The 23,200-nt window shown below is 38.2% G+C and overlaps 1 protein-coding gene across 1 annotated transcript in view; it reads right to left on the bottom strand.

The window, feature by feature from the left end:
• The window catches only part of RnrL (Ribonucleoside diphosphate reductase large subunit), a 51,232-nt gene that overhangs the window by 7,186 nt on the left and 20,846 nt on the right, over positions 1–23,200 (bottom strand). The window contains exons 6-10 of the mRNA XM_083125079.1: positions 21,478–21,703; positions 15,849–16,090; positions 10,179–10,380; positions 8,823–8,972; positions 5,828–6,049 (exon numbers count right to left, since the gene is read on the bottom strand). Of these exons, the coding sequence (XP_082981205.1) occupies positions 5,828–6,049; positions 8,823–8,972; positions 10,179–10,380; positions 15,849–16,090; positions 21,478–21,703 (1,042 nt within the window). The remainder of the gene's footprint in view (positions 1–5,827; positions 6,050–8,822; positions 8,973–10,178; positions 10,381–15,848; positions 16,091–21,477; positions 21,704–23,200) is intronic.

Raw genomic sequence — 23,200 nt, 5'->3', positions numbered from 1 at the left:
AAAGATGAAGACAAAATTCAACTACTTGGTACATGAATATGTCTTTACCTGTTCAGACTGTATCCAAAAATTCAGACGTACCAATAATGTGACAGAATCATGAAAACACAATAAATTTAGAATTAGTTCTATTTTGTAGTGTAAATTGCATTGCACTTCCTGAAATCTTAACTGTTATGTGATACACCAAGATACAAGTTTTTTTAAAAGCAAAAACCTAAGTTTTACATTAATTTTCAAAGCAAACTTTAAAAAAAATAGTGGAAAGTTACGTCCCCCTACTAACATAATCACTAATAAATCTTTGAGAGTGCAATATCACTTGCACCCTCCATTTGTCTCCATTTATGAAATTTGATTACTGGCTACCTAAATTTTCATGTTTCTGTAGAAAGTTCAGACTGAGTCTACACCTAGTTTACTTACCAAATTACAAGACACTTCTAAAATGTTGAGTGGTTATCAGAATATTCTTCTTCTATAGATTGTTTCATTGTAACAATGAGAATGGAAAAATACTGATAAAATAATTCCTACAACTGCTGGTTTCAGTAGTGCAAGTCTTTGCAGTAAATTTTAAGCATCTTTTATTTTTATTCGACGGTTCATCCTGGTATCCCAGAACTTTCTCAAGCCAAGATAAACACACACACACACACACACACACCATACGACCTTACATGACTAGTTACTCTACCAGCCATGTCAAACTCGAGGCCCCCAGCATCACTTAATGCAGCCTCATTTACAATTTAAGTATGCAAGACTATTTATACATATGCAGTTGTCATGAAACAAGCCGTAACTCATCCGAACTTCACCAGGCTGACCTACTTTCGCTACATTCCATTAAGATTGGTTATGACTAAGCAAGTTGATTGACAGTAGTTCTGATTAAAGGAGAAAAAACTCTTTCTGGCTGGGGGAGGGAATCTAGTATACTTTCTGTCGCCTATAAGTCTGTTTCTTGATTGTGAAGGATTTGCCTTGAAGGAAAGTCAGTTTCTGGAAATGTTTCAGATAATCATATTGCTCCCGACTAAGCCTTGTGGGAGGAAGAAAAGAACTATAAAAGAGGAATTTAGAATTGTTCAAGTGAAACGAGAGAGAGCCTATTTTCGTTGTGAAGTGAATAGTGAAATGCATGTAAATGTGGTGTCCTGACCTCCGTGGCAGAGTGTTTATGACACCATGGCACGGGTGTTCTGTGTAGGTGTCCCTTCATCAGTTTCATTATGTCACATGCTTATCGTCGCCATAAGCCAAAATTGGGAGAAAAGCGATGCTAAATAACAAAAATTAAAGTTCAAAAATCAGAAATACAGTGGAGTGGAAGGGAGGATTGACGACTTGTCAGGAGATATTAACGAACAATTGAAAGTAAAAATTGCAGGTTTTGTTGCCCTTTCGCTCGCAATAAATCGAAGTAAGGACGTATGTGGGGTAGTTCAGTTAGCTGTATTCATTCGTGAATGCAATTCTTACCTCAATGTGACAGAACATCTGCTTGATATAATTGCTCTCCGTAACAAAACTACAGGAGAAGATATTTTCTAGGAAGTGGAAGCCTTTTTGCAAAGGTACAGTAATCACAATTTCAGTTCTTTCCCAACATCTCTGGAATACCAACGTTCAATGTGTGAACCTGATTTAAGCCAATACTGGTCCAAAGTAAAAAAAATACTGCTTGATGAATTTGAAAACAGGTTTCAAAACTTCAAAGAGTGCGAAGGTCAATTTTCTTGTTCAGTGTTCCCTTTCCTTTTGATGCTGTGTGTGGAAGTCCTAACCTTCAAATGGAATTCAGTTACTTACTAAACTCAGTATTGAAAGAGAAATATCACAAGGAATCTTCCAGACCTCAAATAAGCTATTTTGCTGCTGGAATTTTAGCATTGTTGGGCAGCCCTTAATTTTGGTGAACTGCTGTTCTCCATTATGAACATTAATAAACACCCAACGATCAAAAACTACTCCCAGTCAACCTGCAAGGCAGAACGATTAGCACAAAGTGCTACGATGCCAAGGGTCAGTCCCTGGTTCGAATCCTGGCTTAGGTATCACTGTTATTTGCAAGTGTCTTTTCATCAATTTCATCTTATCACTCATCCTCATTGTTGCAATTAGCCAAAAATGGCAGAAAGGAGATGGAATATAACAAACATCAAGTTAAAAAATGATTGACAAACATTTGTTGTTTGCATTAAGAGTTTCCTGCTTACAAAAACATAATGCGAGAATTGAGAAGCTAGTTTCTAAAAATGAAAGGTGTCAAATCTCTGAGAAATGAAAATAGAATTGTCCATATCTACGGGTTTATTGCCAAAATATAACCTGTTTATATTTGAAACAAACACGTAAAATAATATCACTGGCTATGAAAAATATTTGTTTTATTTTATTTCAATAAAACATAAGAGGATTATAATTAGAATATTTCTCATTGCATTCATAATTGGGAAAAAAGAGACGCAGTAGTAGATAAATACGGAGAAACTAGTACTCACTTTATCGACGTGTGTGAAGGAATTACGGGAATATGAACGGAACAAAGGTAAATTGCTTGTGCGTCGATTGGACATACAATTCTTGAAAGCATGGAAATGGTGCGATGTTTTCCCCCAGTTCATTCGGTGGAAAGTGCATAATATAATATCAGTTACAGAATCAAAAACATCATTTATAATTCACAAAAACTTGCTCTATCTGCAGTCATTCTGACAAACACGCTGACATTCACCGACTGTCACACACGTGTGAACAACAAAGAAATAGACTGGAATCTGTGCTATCACTCAGTTCAACCACAAACTAACATGTGTGTTCTGCAACAGTGCCGATGCTAAAAATCTGGTGACGTCAATAGTATAAATTGACAGTGCAAAATTAGTGAGCATTGACATAGTAGATATGTACAATTCAATCCCCCTAGACCTAGCTCTGCGTTCGGTTGAAAGATGGCTGACAATAAACAGAATCCCTGCTCTAGAGGTACAAGAGACAACCAGGCCGCTGGAAGTTTGTTTAAAACACAAATTCTACAAACAGTCTGAGGGCCTTGCAATGGACAATCCGCTATCAGCTCCTTTATCCAACATAGTCATGCACTTGGCTGAAAAAGAGATACTCCACACTCCAGATCTACAATACATCCGATATGGAAGGTACGCGGACAACACAATAGTCATATACAAAAAGGTAGAAGAGCTCAGCTCAACCTTCTAGTGAAAAAACTAAATAGCATCCACCCCAGACTCATCTTCACTGTAGAACAAGAGAAACATGGTAAGATCAACTTTCTGGACATCATCATCAGCCACACACTCAAACAAATTCATAACCACTGTCTACTGAAAACCATATGCAGGCAACCAGTACATACATGCTCTTTCCAGCCACCCCCCCCCCCCCCCAAACAAAAAGCTAATGTGTGACAACTTTTATCGAAGAGCCTTCTCCTACTGTTGCAGAAAAGAGGATCTACGAGAAGAGATGCCACCATCACTGAAATAGGCCTGAAACATGGCTACACAGAAGCACAACTTTTCACTTGGTGCAGTAAAGCAAAAATACAGGTCAGGCACCCTATCCAGCCACAATCAACCTTCAAAAGCAAATATATGTGGTTTTCCTTCCCCTACCATCCCACCACATCCAACTGCATATCCAAAGCCCTTCTCCCATATGGCATCAAAGTAGCGCACAAACTCAATGCCAAAATAGCTGATAAACTAAACAAACACAAACGGTACTTCCTCTTCCCCCTTGATAACCCAGGTGTGTATGATGCAGAGTGCGAGTGCAAGGCACATTACATTGGCAGATCCATCCGACTTGTCAATGAAAGAATCCAACAGCACCTAACAGATACGAAAAAAGCCCAACCCACTATTGGTCTTGCTAAACACATCAAATAAAATAGCCATAAAATTGAAAAGGTATAAGTCAAACAGACCACCCACACACTCGTAGACAACAAAATCAAGGAAACACATGTTTAGCACAAGCTAAACATCGATAGCGGACAGGCACACCACACGGATGCAGACATACACTTAACAACACCGCACCTAGCAGCAGCCGGAGAACTACAAACAATAGAAGCATGCCAAGCAACAGTACAACAAGTTCCAACAAGGATGGCCACTGAAATTAATAGAACAAGAAAAAAACAGTTTCGCGGATAAAGTGAGTACTAGTTTCTCCATGTTTATTCTCATTGCAGTTATACACATACGTAATATTGTAAACTTTCAGTGCTAAGTAGGGAGGTATGTAAAGGTGGGTGAGCAGAACTCTTGCATCCCCTTCCGGTTGCTAATTTTTGGCACTTGGTGGGGGCGAACTCTCTATATGATACTAAAGTCTAGTCACCAGAATCCCCTCCTCAGGGGGCAAACCTTTCAGTTTTGGACAATGGGTTCAGGTTTGAGATGTGCAGCCCGGAGAGTTTTGGTATTATCATTATGCGGCCCTACTCACGAATTCAATTTGACATGGCTGCTCTACACTAAGTAAACCTTCATTGGAAAATTTGAAAGGATTGTTTCAATTTGTGCTGTGCATACAGTGGAACCAGTATGTTGTTACCTGATTTTACATTATTCCACATTGTATATTTAATCTTGCAGTTCCACTGCATTAAGCAGGGTTCCTACACAAAATCATGCAATTTTTTCCAGGACTTTTCAAGGATTTTCTACAATTGCTCCAGGACAAGTGTAGAAAGTAATTGAATTTGAATTTGAATTTAAAATTTTGGGTGCGTCAGCACCAAGGCTATTTTGCACCTGTCACATTATACGGGATCCAGCCCCTTATCGTTACACGTAACAACTCTAACGTTGCAGAACTAAAATCATAAAATATTAAAATCTTTTGACTTTCGTTAAAAGCTGAGGCTGTAAAGGAGCACTTAGCACAAATAAGGACAAAACACAGGACAACACAAACAAAATTATACTGGCCATGGGGCCAGTCGCCAGAGCCTCGTTAGTCTGTAGTCCAGGGTGTACTATGTGGAAGTGAGGTTGACTATTGGGTGCACTTACAGCCAGTGTAGAAAGTTAGCATGGCAAAATATACATCATTACATATTTTCTTTTATTAAAAAAAAAATAGTTCTAAATTTTTTAATGCAGGTTCCCAACTCCCCTACACCTGCTCCTTTCCACACCTTTCATTTCTTAGTATAATGAAGGTTATTTAATTTTTACAATAATACAGAAAAAATACAAAGGTAGAAAAAATAAACACAAGTATATATAAGTTTATAAAAAATTACCATCTTGTATTACAAATAAACAAGAATAATATCCTTGGAAAACTTGGAATATTTAGGATAGCAACCCCCCCCTTTTTTTAACCATTATTATTATCATCATATTTTCTACATCTGAGCGATACAAAATAATACAAAAGCGCGGGGCATTATACTTCAATCACAAAAATAAAACTTCATCATAAAACTATGACTACAGTACACAGCAAGGTGACATAAGTAAATAAACCACTGTCATGACACTGGCCTGTTTTAAATGAAAACTTATTGTAATTCATACAAATAAAATGGGGCAAAGGAATTTCCAGGACAATCTCCAAAATTCCAGGTAAAACTTGTAAAAATGTGAAATTTCATAACATTTCCATGCCTGGAAGGAATATTTTAAAATTCCAGGTTTTCCACGATGCGTAGGAACCCTGATTAAGATTATATATAAAAAAAATGTTATTAGAAAATCCAAATTTGACAATGTACCAAAATGTGGAGAAAATAACAGACTTCAAACCTGAACACTATTTCAGATGATCAAAATCAACTACTTACCCCTTTGCTCACAGGAGACCCTTCATAAGTCTCGTAGGGCCCCAGTTTCTCTGCGATCTCGCAGCTTGCCTCAAGGGATCCGTAGTAAATAGTCTCAAATATCTGGATGTTTAGTTTCCGGGCTTCTTCGCTTTCAAAGGGATATCTCATCAGAATGAAAGTGTCTGCCAATCCCTGGACTCCAATGCCGATGGGCCTGTGCCTCATGTTGGACCTCCTCGCCTGCCAGAGAAGGAAATAATTTCATCAATGCACACACTGATGGTGGCCACTCTGTGACCCAGATAAAATTCAGGTGTAATTACATATTCTAAAGGAGAATTATTTAGAAGAAAAATCAAAATATTGTAATAATGAAATCATATTTTACACTAATCATTTATGAATAGTTACGTTATGCATTTGAATCTCTACATGTATCAATCGTTTTCCATGATTTTTCACCTTCTATCGGAAAGTTTTGCATCACTGAGCAAAGTAACAATGTGCAGGTGATTCAGTGTGCAGCTACCATCACACGGGAGCCGTAACAGTGGTATTTGTCACAGAAAAAATGTCTTGCCTTACCGAGCAAAGCGATGAAATACACTGAAAAATTGGTCCCTACTGACTAACAGTTTCTTTATCTTATTTAAAAAGCTTAAATCCAAAATTCTCACCTGGTTACAAAGATAAAATTTCATTGATTTGATCTAGTTTAATTTACTTCGCTTTTGTGCCCCTTTTGGCTAATTGCAAAGATGGGGATGAATGATGATATGGACACTTACGAACACCCATGCCCAGGCCAGGATTCGAACCTAGGACCCCTGGCATCGTAGCGCAATGTGCTAACCACTCTGGCAGGGTGGTTGGCTAGATTAAATTTCATATCAAATCGGTATTGGCCAGGTTCGTCTTTAATTTAAATAAACGTAGGTGAAAATTCTCTGGTGCAAGTCAAGACACTTTCCTTGTGTAACACCAGGGGCAGTGCCGGGGGGGAACCCCTCAATTTTTTCCACCCCCTTTTTCAAAACTTATGTTCAACCGAAACACACTGTCACATTACGTCATGTCATTGTTATTGTCTACAACAGGCAAGAAGCATTGATCCTACTCTGAAAGAGAAGCCACATATGTTTTTCTGCACTGGCAAAAGTCTCTACAAAGATCAAGGGCCATTGTCTTTCTTTCGTCAGTATTGTTGTTAAGAATTGTTTCTTCTTTTGTTTCAAGTGGTTTGTGATTTTTGACAATTGCCTACAGGTCAGTGAGAGTTGTTTTATTTATTTATTATTTTTTGCACTGTTGATAAACTTTTTTTTTTCCACTTAATTGCTCCTCCCCTTTTCTCCAAGTCGCACTGGAACAAAAAGTTCAGTTGCTTTCAAGATATCAAGTCGTGCTCGGAAATGATTTAACCTGTGTTGTACCATGATGGGTAGTTTTCTTGTGACTACATTGTATTTGTTCTACATAACATGTCTAAGCACCGTGCCAGGTTAAGTTAGCAGCAGGTTTTATGAATTAATCCATGCAAGAATGGCCCTCAGAATCTCCCGTGCTAGTCTTGCCTCAACCACCCAGATGTTCATATCACAGACAGTGAAAAAATCTGCAGTATTGCAGCAGAACTACATTCTGCACATTTGTTTGGGTCTATATGTTCGAAAAGTTGTTGCAAACTTAACCTCTTGCATACCATTTCAGACTTCTCTCAGTATTTTACAAAGAGGCAGTGGCTGCAATTTAGGGGCCGTGGGCAGTTGACCCCCCACTGTGCTAAAACTTATCAAGGGAAAGTAAAGCTGTCCTGTCTCCTCGAAGTTTTGGCACCTTGCTCTCCCCTTCATTTTGGAACCCTGCGAAGAGGCCTAAAGTTCGCGAAGAAATGTTAAAGTTTGTTTTTGGTGATAGTATGGCAGAAGGTATTTTAATGAAGATGAAGTTGAGGTGCACTTCGCATTGATCCTGACAGCAGCACCTCTGGCACATGGAAGGTACGCTATGTATCATGTAAAATGAACGCATACGATAGGAGGGATAACAAAGCAACGAAACATTTTCAGAAAAGTGAAGCAGTCCAAAAAGTGGCTTCAAAATTACATGACTACATGATTTCAAATTTATTGTGTTATTTTGTTTTTCAAATAGCAGAACTTCAGATTGCATACTAACAATTTATGTTTTTACATAACACAAAAACTGAACACTTAAGCAGTTATCACGTATTTAATATTTGATTAATAACTGAATTTTGTACCAATTGGTTGTATTGTAAAGATTCAAAAAGTGTGTTTTAAAGACAACTATGACTTTACTTTGTAGCAATATACTACGTAGTGTTATAAGACTAGTGTGCGCCTATGGTTACACTACATAATCACTTTCTTGGAGTGGAGTGTAAGACATAATATAAGTCATCATGGACATCCAGAAGGCGACAAAGGGGGGGGGGGGGGGGGCACACTCCTTCCTGGAAAATGAGTGTTAATCTAAAATTATATATATATTTCACATATATGATTTCATTTCAGTGACACTAATTTATGTTAATTATTGTAAGATAGTTGCACGAACATGATATCTTCAAACTGAAGGAATGTTTTTCTTACAGGGTAACACTAGTAGGTGGGGAAATATGCATCAATTGCTCCCCACCCCCTTCCCTGGAAAAATACATTTGCTTGCTTCCCAATGGAAAAAATCCTCCGGACGTCCATGTATCCATGTATGGCATTTGCTTCTGTTAAAGAAGCTGTTCCTTTCAAATTTCCAAACATGTCGATGATGTGCTAAAATCAAGAAAAATGAAGCAAGTCTCTAGTATTCTTGAGTTTCATTGCCATATTATCATCCTACATACTAAAAGTTGATTGGTATTTGAATTGGTGGCTAAAACAGCAAGCATCTTTCATGATTTCTTTTATTTTCAACATAGTACCCCTTAAATTTCATTCCGCACTCCTAGATGATCAACCTGACTGTAACACAAAGAATAAGGGACACTCACCTCTGGTATTGGATAGAAATTCACTTCGATTATCTTGTTGAGATTCCTGGTCACCACTTTGGTTACATCTCTCAGCTTCTGAAAATCGTATGTTCTGTCTGGCTTCACAAACATGTTCAGTGCTATGGATGCCAGGTTGCAAACTGCCACCTGAAAACACACACACTATGTAGGAAAGGAGGCCCAATACCATTGTACACAGAATGTTTTGTATAAATGTATAATATACTTCAACCTTTCTGCTCAATATTTCTTATGCTCATTTGTCAGATAAGAGTCCAGAATCTACTGAAAATAAATTAACATTACGAAACATTGGATATTATCACCAGCAGCATAGGTATGCATTGCTTTTATTGTATAATTATTATGAAAAACAACAACATTTTTGTAAAACTTGTCCAAAAAATTCCAGGCATCCTGCTGAATATTTTAAAAGATAATATATTGGAGGTTAAAAAAAGTATGTTAATGCATCCAACCTCTATGCATGCTAACAATTTTTAAGTTAGGACTTGTAAACCATAAATATGATTGACAATCAAACCTTTAAAAATACTCAAAAAATTAAGAGTGGGGGTAGAGAGCAGACATGGTATTTTTATTCAAGTGATGAAGGAACACAAAGAAACCCATGCCCGGCAGGGATTCGAATCCAGAACCTCTGGTATTGTAGTGTGCTGTGATAAACCTTGATTGATTGAATTTGTGTTTCAAGTCCACTTTATGCACAGTAAGGCTAAATGGGACTGGACCTACAGTTTAAAGTGGGATCCGAACCACTATGTGACTCCACCAGCCTTGGACCCCTTCATTACAAGGTGACGATGCTACCACTGTGCCATCCGGGAGGCATCAGGTTACAATGTTCAGCATACAGAATAATAATAAACAATTGAAGGGCCAGGGGGAAAAACGATGAATGTTCATTCGAGACGATTTGCCAGGAAATGAAAAACAAAGTATTTCTTTTCATAAGTACGTTAATATATGCCAAAATAATAATGCGTTTTTCAGGCACTTCTCATCGTTTCCCAACCAAGGCCCTTCTCATTCTTATAGTACAGCTTCTGAACTATCAGATGGCGTTGCGATCTCAAAATGGGCGAAAAATCGACATTCATCGTTTTTCCCCCTGGCCCTTCAATTACAAACAACACTTGATTTTCCCTCACTTTTCAAAGACGTGAACTCTTACAAATCACACAATTAAGTTCAAAGAGAAACACTTTCAAATGAAATGTGTCTAGTGTTATAGAAACCCCATAACAGCAAGAAATGTGAGGATAAAAATATGATAGTTCAGCATGAAAAATACACCCCTCACAACTACAAAACACAGTCAGCATTACAGACCTCATCCGGCGAGCTGTACTCCACGATTTCCGTACATAGGTTGCTACACTTGATGGTTCCTACGTTCTGCTGGTTTGACTTCTTGTTGCATGCATCTTTGTACAGCATGTACGGCACACCGGTCTCAACCTGGGATTCTATTATTGCATACCACAGCTGCTGGGCAGACACTTTTTTCTTGTACTTTCCTTCCTTCTCATACCTGCACAAGTTGAAGTGAAAACACATACATTGAATAATCAGGTTACAATGATTGATTTGGTGTTTTAAGTCTACTTTATACACAGTAAGGCTAATCGGGACTGGACGTACAATTTAAAGTGGGATCCGAACCAATATGTGCCTCCACCGGGTATCGAACCCAGGACCCCTTGATTACACTGTGAAGACGTAACCACTGCACCATCGGGGAGGCATCAGGTTACAATGTTCAGCATAGAGAATAATAATAAACACTAGGTATTGGACAGATTAACGCTGGTAAAAGCATTTCGGTCTATCAATAACATCACAGACAATCTTACAGATCTGATATTTCTATTAAGGCTGAACTGACACCAGGCCTTGCACCGGCGGCAAAAAGCCAAACAAGGTAAATTTCAGAATTCATTTGTCTGTGCATGAACAAAGTCGCCAGTGTCGGCGAGACCATTGATGATAAATCCTAAATTTCTCATTAACAATTTAGTTGAAGTCTATTAATGAATAATAATTAATTTGACGTGATTTTATATTTTCTTCCTCACCTTTTGCTTCTTAAACATGTATAAGAAAAATCATATTTTGTAGTCACTGTTTATTTATACATGATGTCACGTAACATGGTTCCATCAAGGACGTCACATACGAATGTGATGTCAATTGATAGACAAACTTGAAATAAAAAGCTTCAAGAATTACTCGAAATAAAAAGTACAAGCATGGTACAACTAAAATGTGCTATACTGTGCATCGTTCTAATCCAAGAAGAGGAATCCAGAGCTGATCTTTATAAAGGAAATCTTGAAAGGTTAGTTAGTTATGAATTGTGCTCACTCTTATGTGGGACCTGTGTATTTACAGTATACAAATGATATTGTTTATTGGGAAAAGTTGTCAAAGAGAATAATTCGGTTTTAGTATTGTTTCATTTAAGTAGAATGACACTTGGGATCATATCATATGTTGATTAATATATGTGAGCGGGCAATGATGCAGATTGTGTAATGTAATGATATTTAAAAGTTTCACAGGAGAAGGAAGGCATCGTGAATAGTGGAAATCACCATTGAAATAATTTTAAAGTTCAGAAAAACAATTTGTCCGTGTTAAAGATGCAGAAAATTGTAATGTGTGAGTACTAATGATGTATTGAAACGTATGTTGTGCGATTACTCGTGCTCCTAATAGCTGCTTTCGATTTTTTGTTTCCACATTGAAAACATTATAAACTTCAACAGATCATGGAAAGTTTGTAAATACTTAGGAGATGAAACCTAAATAACGATATTTAGACGATGAAACCTATCACACTTAAAACGTACGGATTGTTACAACATAATCACATAGGAGCATAATTATAATGCTAAAATCCCTCAAACCTACACCTAACCTAAACATATCTATTAGAGTGATGGAAATACAGTTATCTACATAAAAGTTAGCCACATCTAGTTTGCTGCACTTGTTGACACTCAGTGTAGTGCAGGTGCAAGCTTGTAAAGGGACCATCAGGGGATTTGCGCAGCATGTTAGAAAGTTAAGAAGACACTAAAACTTCCACACAGAGAGTGGCATATGTCACGTATTGGTTTATATCACCTTGAAATTTGGACATTTCTTGTCTGTCAGTTAACTCTTTCAACTCTAAAATTCATTCATGCAATATTTATGCTGAATATAGGAATTGCATCATGTTCAATACTGTATTAAATGTATGCATGTATAAAATACATGTACGTGCAGGATAAGTAATAGGATCTTTCCGTGGTGTATATATAAATAATATCATTCAGTGTGTGCTCTCGATCCTGCATACTCCATGACTGTATTGGTTTTGTATTCTAAGACATTCATACTTCGAGTCCAGATTTTTGTGTAACTATGAAATATGTAATGTCATTGTATGAAATTGTAGTCAATATGTAGAGTGGTTCCAGTAAGTAACTTCGAACAAAACTTGCTTGTATGACATATTCCTACTCCCATTCTATAGATTACAAATTAGGGATGTTTGACAAATACTACATGAATAAGCATGTAGTGATTAGTTAATAATATATCTTACAAACATCCACACGTTTTTAGAAATGGGTTGAAATTACTCTCATGCAAACCAGAAAAGTGAAATTTTATACAACTTCGAGATGAGGTGGTTGCTATATAGGCATTCTAGGTTAACTTGTGTAAGGCGTGACCTTCTCTTACTCTATTTTCCCATAACTATTCATTATCATCATCATAGCAGTTTACAGAGAAATAGACTGATAGAATTAAAAACAATTACAATTTAATTCCAGAAATTATTCTGTTTGATAACTTCCCCAATGAGCTGTGTCACTCACAGCTATTATTTTATTCTATTCTCTCATGGTGGATGGCACTGAACTAGTTTCTATGTTGTATTTTCCAAAATATTATTTCATCTACAGAACACTGAATGTAAGTTATGATAGAAATTAACTGTAGTGTAAAATATTCCAAAATATTTACTTTTATGTACAGCATAACGTAACCCATGGTTCTACAGCATCGTTTCTCAACTTATAGGGTGCGACCCACTCCTGGGTTCTGAGGGGACATTTGGTGGGTCAGGAAGTTGGGTTCAAAACTTTGTTTACTGGGTCTTAAAAACCTATTACATTAAATTAATTAGATATATCAACAATTTAAATTCAGGCCGTGTTGTTGTAAAAAGAGACCTTCGATGTTAGCAAATATATGATTACAAACTGGGTGCACACCCCTACAAAGTAATTCCGCTGGTGCCCATCTTATGGGTCCTATGCAATGTAATATCCTTCAAGGTGGGTCCCCGACTGAAAAAGGTTGAGATCCACTATTCTACGGCACTGAAAGGGCCTTGGCCTATCTCCTGACTTCCAGTCTGCCTCCCAGAACCCTACCTAGAGGTGTGGAGATCTTCAACCAGTAGTGGGATGACGTGGGGTCAGCACATCGAACCTTCAGCTGTTATAGATTTCCCAGACTGGGTTATGCTACTCACTTGTAGGTCCCCAATTTTCTCAGGATGGTGGTTTGCCACCAGTTCTATACACAGGCTGAAAACCCAGACACTGAACCCAGGTGAACTCGAAGCCCATAAGAAAAAACTGTGTGATGAAAGTCCTGTTAATATATTACATCACATTTTAAGTGTGGAAAACAAGTACTGGCTATATGCATATATATCTTTTATTCCAGTATATTTCATACCTACAAGCCCCCAGCCGATTTGTAATGGTTTCGTTAGATGAATAGCGCTAATGTTCCATCAGTAGTTTCTAATATAATACGTTTTATGTTTTATTCTTATTTCCTGAGATAAAACCTTCCAATCCCATCTTTTGTTTTCCTGGCATTTTCAGCATCAAATGGGTACTTCACTGATATCAATTGCAGAGAAAGTGAATGCATTTGTGTTTAGTTTTATGAGTCCATAGACAGATGAATAAAATTTTCTACGTTGGTAAATCACAAGTGTTTACATCTTGCGATTGAATATGGTACACAAGGGAGAAAATTACAGCCGATCCCCCTATAATACTAGACATTCAGTGAGGGCACCAGAAACAGTTGCTGATATTAAGTGTGCTGTATCATTAAGATTGCCACCCACGTTAAACTGTGCAGTAATTGTTATGAAGAGAAAGAGACAATTTGGGAAATGTTGCAAGATGGCTCGAGCACCCTTTAGAACAATGGCATTTATCCTTGTAGAACATTTTTATGCACTTAAATAAAATAAATAATACGACCTTAGGAGATATGTCCGAATTATTAGCAGAAAATAAAAGCAGGAATGGAAGGGTGGGGTGAGCGGATCATTCATCAATATTTCAGTCAATACTGGTGCAAAATAAATGCAAACTTTGAATTCTACACAGTTCCTTGGATGATTAGACTTGGTGAAAGTGCCATGTGTAGAGGCACATAATTGTGGTAAATAAAAAAGCAAAATTTTAGTACAAAAACATAGTCAATTTCAGGTTCAAAAGCAGTAAATGAAAATACCTATTGGTTTCAAAGTTGTGTATATAATCCTAAATGAATTTTAAAAATTACACTTATTGCAAAGAATTTAGATTTCACTTCAAATAAAACATTTATGTACCGGGTGTCCGAGAAGTGTTTGTATGAAAACAAAAATTAACTGTATCCGCTATATGCAACATAGACTTGAAAAAATAGTACCAAAATGTTCGGAAACTATTCAAGTTTTTTTTGTTTCAGATTTCTGTACCGTTGCAGTAGTGTAGCAGTGCCAGTGTCCAGCAAACCGGAAATGTACACAAATCAGAAAAAGGCTGAGTGTGTCCTGTGGTTTCACGAGAGCAGGTCACAAAAACCAGTGCAGAGACAGTTTCAAACATCGTGCGTATCTGGGGTAAAGAGCCCCCTCATGAGGTGAGGAAGTCGACCATGGGCAACCCGAAGGTGAACGTTTGGTGCGCGCTGCTGCATGACAGAATAATCGAACCATTCTTTTTCTGTGAGGACACCGTAACATCTGGAGTGTATCTCGACATGTTGCAATTGTTTGCTGTTCCTCAATTGCTAGAATACCACCCAGATGTTATCTTTCAACAAGACGGTGCACCGCCACATTGGAGTCTGGAGGTTCGTTCCTACCTTGAACAGACATTTCCTGGAAAATGGATTGGTCGAGATGGACCTACGGCGTGGCCTGAACGATCTCCAGACATAACCCCTTTAGATTTTTTCTATGGAGTTATGTGAAAGACAATGTCTACAGAACTCCTGCATCCGATCTTGCAACTCTGCAACAACGGATAACCCAAGTCATCACATCAATCCCTCCTTTGATGTTGGCTAATGCATGGCGAAAAGTTGAATTTCGACTAGATGTACTCCGTGCTACCAAGGGTGCTCACGTGGAGATTTATTGATTTCTTTCCTATTGCCAATAAAACTTGAATAGTTTCCGAACATTTTGGTACCATTTTTTCATGTCTATGTTGCATATAGCGGATACAGTTAATTTTTGTTTTCATACAAAGACTTCTCGGACACCCGGTAGTTTTCAGAGTATTAAGTTTATTTCTGTGTAAAGCAGTCCAGTTTTGCTTCTCCAATAATAACAGCAGAATTAATCAATTTTCCGTGAATTGCATAACTCACAAGATAATTCAGACCTCGGAAGGTGTTGTGTCTCTAAATAAACACTAAATTTAGCATTTAAAGAGTTCATTTCGTGACACAACACCGTAGCTAAATGCATGTCACACCTTTCAAAACCATGTTGTTTTTTTTCATCAAAAACTAAATACGCATGCCCCTGGCCATGTGGCATTTTTGTGTACCCTGCAAAAGATTAAATCTGCAGGTCACTTTCTTTTGCAATTTTACTTTATCTTACTAACTCTTGCTAGTACATCCCAATGTAAATTGACTTCTGATTTGCGTGGAATGCTTAGTAAAATATATGTTAGAAACAAAATTCAAACTTACTTCTCGTACAGCATCTCAAACTCCTCTCCCCAGCAGTCGTGGAGCCCTGGGCACTCGTGTGGGCACATAAGGGCCCAATCTTCATTCTTCTCAACCCTCTTCATGAAGAGGTCAGGAATCCACAGGGCATAGAACAAATCACGCGCTCTGGATTCCTCCTTACCAGTGTTCTTCTTCAGGTCAAGGAACTCAAAAATGTCTGCATGCCACGGTTCCAAGTAGATGGCGAAAGCACCAGGCCTCTGGCAAAGTCAGTGATTCATGTTAGTGAATGTTAATTGAGGAAAATACATGTAGAAAGTTATTTTATAAAAATAGTGTACAGATATTAGGACTTTATATTCATACAAGATGCACTAATTACAGAATATCGAGCAGCACATACGTAATTCCATCGAGTTTTAGTGATGAAATCATCACTTTAACATCATCACCTGTCACATCACTTTTGTTCTTTTTTTCATCAGGCTTGTTTCAAAATGGCGGTGGAAATCAGGTGGTGTTAGTTTCGTCTCCTGCGCCACAGCAAGCATTCCCTGGAGCTTATGCTATGTGAATCAAGCTGCAAGTCATGTAAATGAAAGCAAAAGCATAGGAGTTTATCGCCCTGCGTAAGCAATGACCATTCTTCAGAAGCAATATTTACATCTTACATCATACAGTCAACTCTCGATTCAACGACCTTTCACAGTTCCCGGGAAAAGGGTCGTTATTTCGAAGGGGTCGTTATTGGAATTTGCACCAATTTTCAGCTTAAAGGGAGCTCAAACGGACACAAAGATGCCTAGGAGATGGTAACAACATTTATCCTGGTAGTTATACAACCTGTTATGCACAGGATGCATGTTGTGAGAAGGAAAATAGAACATGTAAAAGTTTTCACAAAAGAGAATTTAAAATAATGTTACTTTGTTTCAATTGTGCACAGTCGTTGCGTTTCCAGGAAATTCTTACAATTCTAGTTCATGAGAAACCCGTTTGCACCTAGACCAATGGAAAGGAAAACAATCTCTCGCTTATTGCAAGCGAAACTCGAAGAATTTTGACACCAGTCAGACTGGTGCCAGCAAAAGTCTTGAGATAATCGGGCAGAATGAATGTTGGATTTTATAGGGGTTTACTGGAGCATTGTCTGTTACAAGATTAACTGGTAAGATTAGATCTCTCGGGAGAAACAACACAACGTCTCTAGGTACCAGACAAAAAAAAAATAAAAAAAATACAGGGCTGTAATTTTCGTTCTGGTTCGGCTGTGTAAAATACATCGTAAAAAAAGTCACTTTTCTTTGCTTCAACCAACTTCATTCACCCTCCTTCCCCATTCAAGGGAGCAGTCCAAACTCCTTCCTTGACTTGCATTGTAATCCAGCGTGAAAAAGGAAACGTGCAACTTGCGATCTGTTTTCACCCAATGCGTATTCTAGGACACGTCATTAAACAGCGTGGCAGTCGATAATCATTCAGGTTTGGAATTAAATTTCACTTTAAACTGTATATTTAGTCCCGATTAGCCCATCAGCATAAAATGAACTGAAAACAAGCTTTATGAAACTGCGCATTTTCACATATCAAAATGGTAGATCGTTATTTACTCTCACGTTAATCCACGATTTAATGTTGGATGTAGGAGTATTCTCGATGTCAAACACCCACCCCTCCAAACATTTTCCCCTTGAATAATGTCTTTTTAATCAGTCTCGGCGACTATTCCTACATTGAACACTTTTTTTTTTCCTCCACATGAATGGTTCTGAAGAAAAGTGGATGCAAATTAAATTAAAGATTTGCTAATCAGAAGGCGCAGAACATGAAGTTATTTTAACTCTTGTTTTCCTTTCTGGAGATCTAATTTCGTTATCGTCAAATCAAAACAGCTTTGCATTTGCAGAAAACAATAACTCTTTCCTTCGCACTGGATGAGTCATCACTGTTATCGGCAAGCAAGAAATTTGCAGACGCTAGACAAAACACTGGCGCCAGCTGCATCGTAAAAACAAGGAGACCGGCTGGAAGTTCGAGCAACAGGTGGTCGAAGAGAAAATCCTCAGCATTTCAAAGATAACGCAACTGTCAAAGACGGAACTTTTAACAGCAGTGTAAAGAAGAAAGAAATGACCCTTGCTTTGCGTTTTACCATGCAACAGACAATAATACGGGCAATATTTCCTATGCAGACAACAGCATTAAAAATAATAATAAATAAATAAATAAAAAACTGAAATCTGCAATTATCAACATTGCCGTGCACACCAGTGGCGGAGAATGAGCTGGAGAAAGGGTAGAGGGTCACTTTTTTTTTTTTTACTTGTTCTATGGTTTTTGTTCGTTTTCAAGAATATATCCAGAACTGGTTTACCCATTTTAGACGTCAAAGGAAAGGAAGAGGGGTGGTTCCTTTTCCACCCTCGCCTGTAATCAGCCTGCATCAGCAAGAAAATCGTGGCTGAAACAATCTGCATCGCCCCCCTCCCCCCCCCCCCTACATTTGCTGACAGGAAAAGAGGGAGAAGTCAGTCAGCCAACGGAACACTTTTTTGGCAGATATTACAACATCGACACAATTAGGAAAACGTATGAAGTGGGAAACGGGAGTTATGATGCACGTAAGATCGAAGTAAACTTTTGTGGAAACCTGGATGACAACGCATTAAGCGGGTTGACGATCTTTAGTTCACCTTTGTGGTTTTGATTATCTCTAACAGTTTCGCTATTTTATGAAGTGTTGCAGGGAACAAAGAACACGTTTTGAATGAAAGCGGTTACCGGAAGTTGTCGGCTACAAGGCCGAGAGTTGATCACTCACGGGAACCTGCTGAACTCTAGGTCAGAGCTGGACAGATGGGCCAGACTTCCAGGTGCCACGCATCTGTATTTTCGAACATTCCTGCGATCTTATCTCTCAAGGTGGTGTATTTATCGATGAAAGAGCTTGACCTGCCATACACATGGGCAAAGACTGCAAGTCCAGCAGTCATTTCGGGCTGCTCCCACCCTCCCCCGCGAGTTTTCAGCAGCTCTTAGGACAAGGAAACAAGTCAAGTCGATTTATAATAACATCCAAGCACATTCGATGTTCTCTTCTCGCGTATCCAAGAGCAAGCGTGGCAAAACAAGCCTGGCGCGTTGGGTAGCGGCAGTCGGGTGCGGGGTAACATTGGTGCACTTGAGGGTGGGGAGGGCAGAGGTCAAGTGCTATTGGATATCACTAATTGTGAGCGGTAGAACGCTCCTAAAGGGAATGAGTGGAGGAAAAAACAACGCATTTTTCGGCCCATTTCCTTCAAATTTTCAACTTTTTTTTTCCAAATTTTTCACGGTTCCCGGGAAAAGGGTCGTTACTTCGAGAGTTGACTGTATTTGTCTTTTCTATTGTTTTTCTGTGATCAAAACTGAAGAAACTGATACATGGAACACACACAAAATTAACATATTGTATTTAATTATTCAAGGCCACTCCTCTATAACTTTTTTTAAAAAGCTAATCACAACAATGAAGATGGATGACGATTAGACAAAATAAAGCATGATAGAACATGCATATCCTGCTTGCCAAAGTTGTAAAATCATGAGTGTCCTTATGTCAGATGCGATTATAGCAGATTGATGGATTCAGCTCTGAACCCATCGATGAAAGAACAACTGTAAGTAATTAAGCACTGAAGTCCTCAATGAAATAATGAATGTGCAGAATACATGATGTTACTCAAAGACCAACATAAAGAAAGAATTTCAAAGTAATATTTATTTAAAAAAAAAATATGCAGGCTAAAAGAGAAGCACTGTAGTCCAGTCTGTAGGGCTTCCCGACTATAACTGGGATTCTTCAGACCATGTCCCTACATACGGTGACTTTAGGCTTCACCCAGACTAATAAAATGGGTACCTGATAGTGAATGCAGATGGAGCATGGTGCTGACCAAATTATCTCCATAATGGCCAGGATTCGGAAAATGTAAGGTTTATAGACTGAATGATGCACACCAATATTTTCATCTTTTGAGAATGTTTATGAAAGTCTAACAGACGCCAACACAACCCAAAGGTTCTGATGCAATAATAGTAATCTTCATAAAAGAATTTACTACAAATGAGTTGATGCCAATGTATCAGTATTGGCCTATGTCAGTGGTATTGGTATTAGAAAATATAGGTTCAACACCTAACACCTTTCTTTTCTAGTTTTCTTAGTCACTTACGGCTAATGTCAATGAAATTTCATATTAATTACCTTTACAATGTTTGTTTAAGCACATTTGTTGAGAAAATAGTTCTTATTACATAAACAAAAAAAGCACTCCAGACACATTTTAAAGGGTGATTCTCTCACTACTAACCCAAACATTCCTGAATGGTTTCCCATGCAAATATCAAAACAAGGTCTGCCCAGAGCATATGCACCCCCAAAAAAAAATCCAAGCACTTGTGTTTGGAAGTCTGTAAATTGATGAAGACATGACATCAGTTGGGTCACATATTTATGGTGAAAAAAAGAAGTTTTTTGGTACAAAAAGCATGCAAATTTTGGGATCAAAAGCAGTTAAAATGGCAAATTTAATTCCAAATCTCATTTAAGTACACTTATTACACAAAATAAACATATCCTTTCAAATTTCACATTTATGTAATGATCAGAGTTAAGTTTATTTATGTATTTTACAGCAGAATGATCAATTTTCCGTAACTCAACGAGATATTTCAGACTTTTAAAAAACTGCTATGCCAGTAAATAAACTACATTTCGCATATAAGGGTTTATTTTGCATCATTCAGAGACAAAACATGGTCAAATATGAAATATGCATTGCTCTAGACATCAGTAATGGCAGCATCTTCCAGTGATGGTACACTTCCTTCACAATGTATACTCTGAAATGTCCTTAGACATTGTTAAAATTAACTGATTTGCCAGTATTCATGAAGAATAAGAACATGAGGCTGAACAGCACATGTTTGTAGCAAACAACCACTAAACACAGAGTTAAACTCCTGTTTGGCTGTCACAACTCAATAAGTCGGATACAGTACATTCATTGAGGGGTGTGATGGTTCAGTTTCACTAGATTTAGGCTTCATGTACATTTTTTTAGAGAACCAGGCAAAAATAAGTTATTAATGATTCTCTGAATTTTCTAGCCAACCTCTGTTGTAGCAGAGTAATTAGCAATGCCCTACGACACCAGGGCTCTCAGGTTCGAATCCCAACCTGAACATGGGTGTTCTTCCTGAGTGTCCATCTCTACAATTTCATCTTATCATCAATCATCATCATCTTTGTGATTAGCCAAAAGTGGCAGAAAAGCGAAGGGAAATAAAACAAATCAATCTTTAAATTTTCTAGTGAGAGAATCATCATGTAAATAGGTCATACAATAGGTGATATAATCAACACCAGGCTTCAATAATCTTCAAGTCTAAAGTTAAATGAACCCCAATTTACCCTCCACAGAACAAAATTAACAATAACAATTTATTGTGGTCATACCCTCCAGGATTTGAACCTGGGCCTTCTGAATGGTAGTCAGATACTCTACGGATAGGAACAAAATGCATATCTTTACTAGGTTGTTCTATCACTCATGGCAAACATTTATGACTACCTTTAATGAAAAACTGAACACGTGGTACTCACCTTGTTGCCACCTTGATCGACATATCTCGCAGTGTTGTTGTAGACCCTAAGCATCGGGACCAGCCCATTGGAAATGCCATTGGTGCCTGATATGTAACTGCCAGTTGCCCGAATGCAGTGCACGTTCACGCCAATGCCTCCCGCTGACTTGGATATCAGGGCACACTGCTTCAGGGTGTCGTAGATGCCTTCAATGCTGTCATCCTTCATTGTCAGCAAGAAGCAGCTGCAAACAAAATAGTGGAATCACTTTTGTGCAGATCACAAGTACGCTCCTCTTAGGAGAATTATAATATAAGCATTATGAGGTAAATTAAAGAATTCTATGCAATATGTGGTCTGTTCAAAAAAAGACCAGACTTTTGCAATTCAAACTTTATTACTGCAAATACATTACACATACTTGTCGCTTTCAAAGTATTCCCCCATGCTTGCAGTGCTCGCATCATTTCTGCCACTGTTCGGACATCTTCTGGAACACATTATTGGGGATAGCTCTCATATGTGTTGTCTCATTCTGCTGAATTTTGTCTATACTTTCAAAACAATGTCATTTGAAGGTTTTTTTCAACGGTGCAAACAGAAAAAAATACAGGGGCCAAGTATGGAGAGTAATGTGGGCGAGACACAAGGGTTATCACATGAGCAGTCAAAACGTGATGTGTGACTTGGCACGTTGTCATGGTGCAACACCCAACTCTTGTTTTCCCACAGCTGAGCCATTTTCTGTGCACAGCATCCCACAAAATTACATGACATGCCCTGATCCTCATGCAGACTTACTCAGCAACCTCTCTCAGACAGTCAAATGACGATTTGCGCGAATAATGTACCGAACAGCATTGATGTGTTCATCATTTGTTGATGTTGAAGGTTGTCCCAACCTTGAATCTTTCTCGATCGATGTTCTGCCCCCTTTGAAACACCAAAACCACTCATGACACTGCGATCGGCTCATACAGTCCTTCCCAAAGGCTTGCTGAAGCATTTGCCAAGTTTCATAAAAGATTTCCCCATTTCAAAGCGAAATTTCACACAAACACGTGGCTCCACCTGGTCCTTCATCTTCACTGCTGTGAAGCAAACGTGATGAGAGGTTACTGCATGTTTACTTCGGTGGACCTAACCGGGCTAGTGGTGACCGTAGCGTGATGCAGCAATCGACAGTGTGTATCTGGAGGTTGCCGCTAGAGAATGCCACTTAGCGGAACTCACTACGAACAATGATTTGCACACTATGACAAAAGTCCGGTCTTTTTTTGAACAGACCACGTACTAAGGCAAGTCAATGTATCTGGTTTATGGGTGAACCACAATCAATGAAATATACTTACTAACTAACTCTCTAGCATTCTTAAGCTCAATCCAATCTTTTCCATCATTACCGATTTCCTTTAGGTCCATCTCAACGTTATCCCTCCATCTTCGTCTTGGCCTCCCTATTGGTCTCTTACCATCAGGTTTTCCAACAAGAATCCAGTAAACTCTTCTTTCCTCTCCCATTTGTGTCACATGGCCTGCCTACCTAAGTCTTCTTGATTTAATTATTCTAATAATATCTGGAGGTGAATACAAATTATGTAGTTCTAAATTATGTAACCCTCTCCACTCACCTGTCTCCCTATCCTTTTTAGGTCCAAATATAAATGCAATATAAGCAAAATTATTTTCTTATTGCTCAAATCACAATACTCATGTATGAGGGGTTCAGAGCACAAGAGGT

Source organism: Lepisma saccharinum, chromosome 7 (genome assembly GCF_977018435.1).
Source record: "Lepisma saccharinum chromosome 7, izLepSacc3.1, whole genome shotgun sequence".
In the NCBI taxonomy this organism is placed as follows: Eukaryota; Metazoa; Arthropoda; class Insecta; order Zygentoma; family Lepismatidae; genus Lepisma; species Lepisma saccharinum.
Note: the sequence above shows the minus strand (reverse complement) of the source record. Positions and strands in the feature narration are given on the sequence as shown.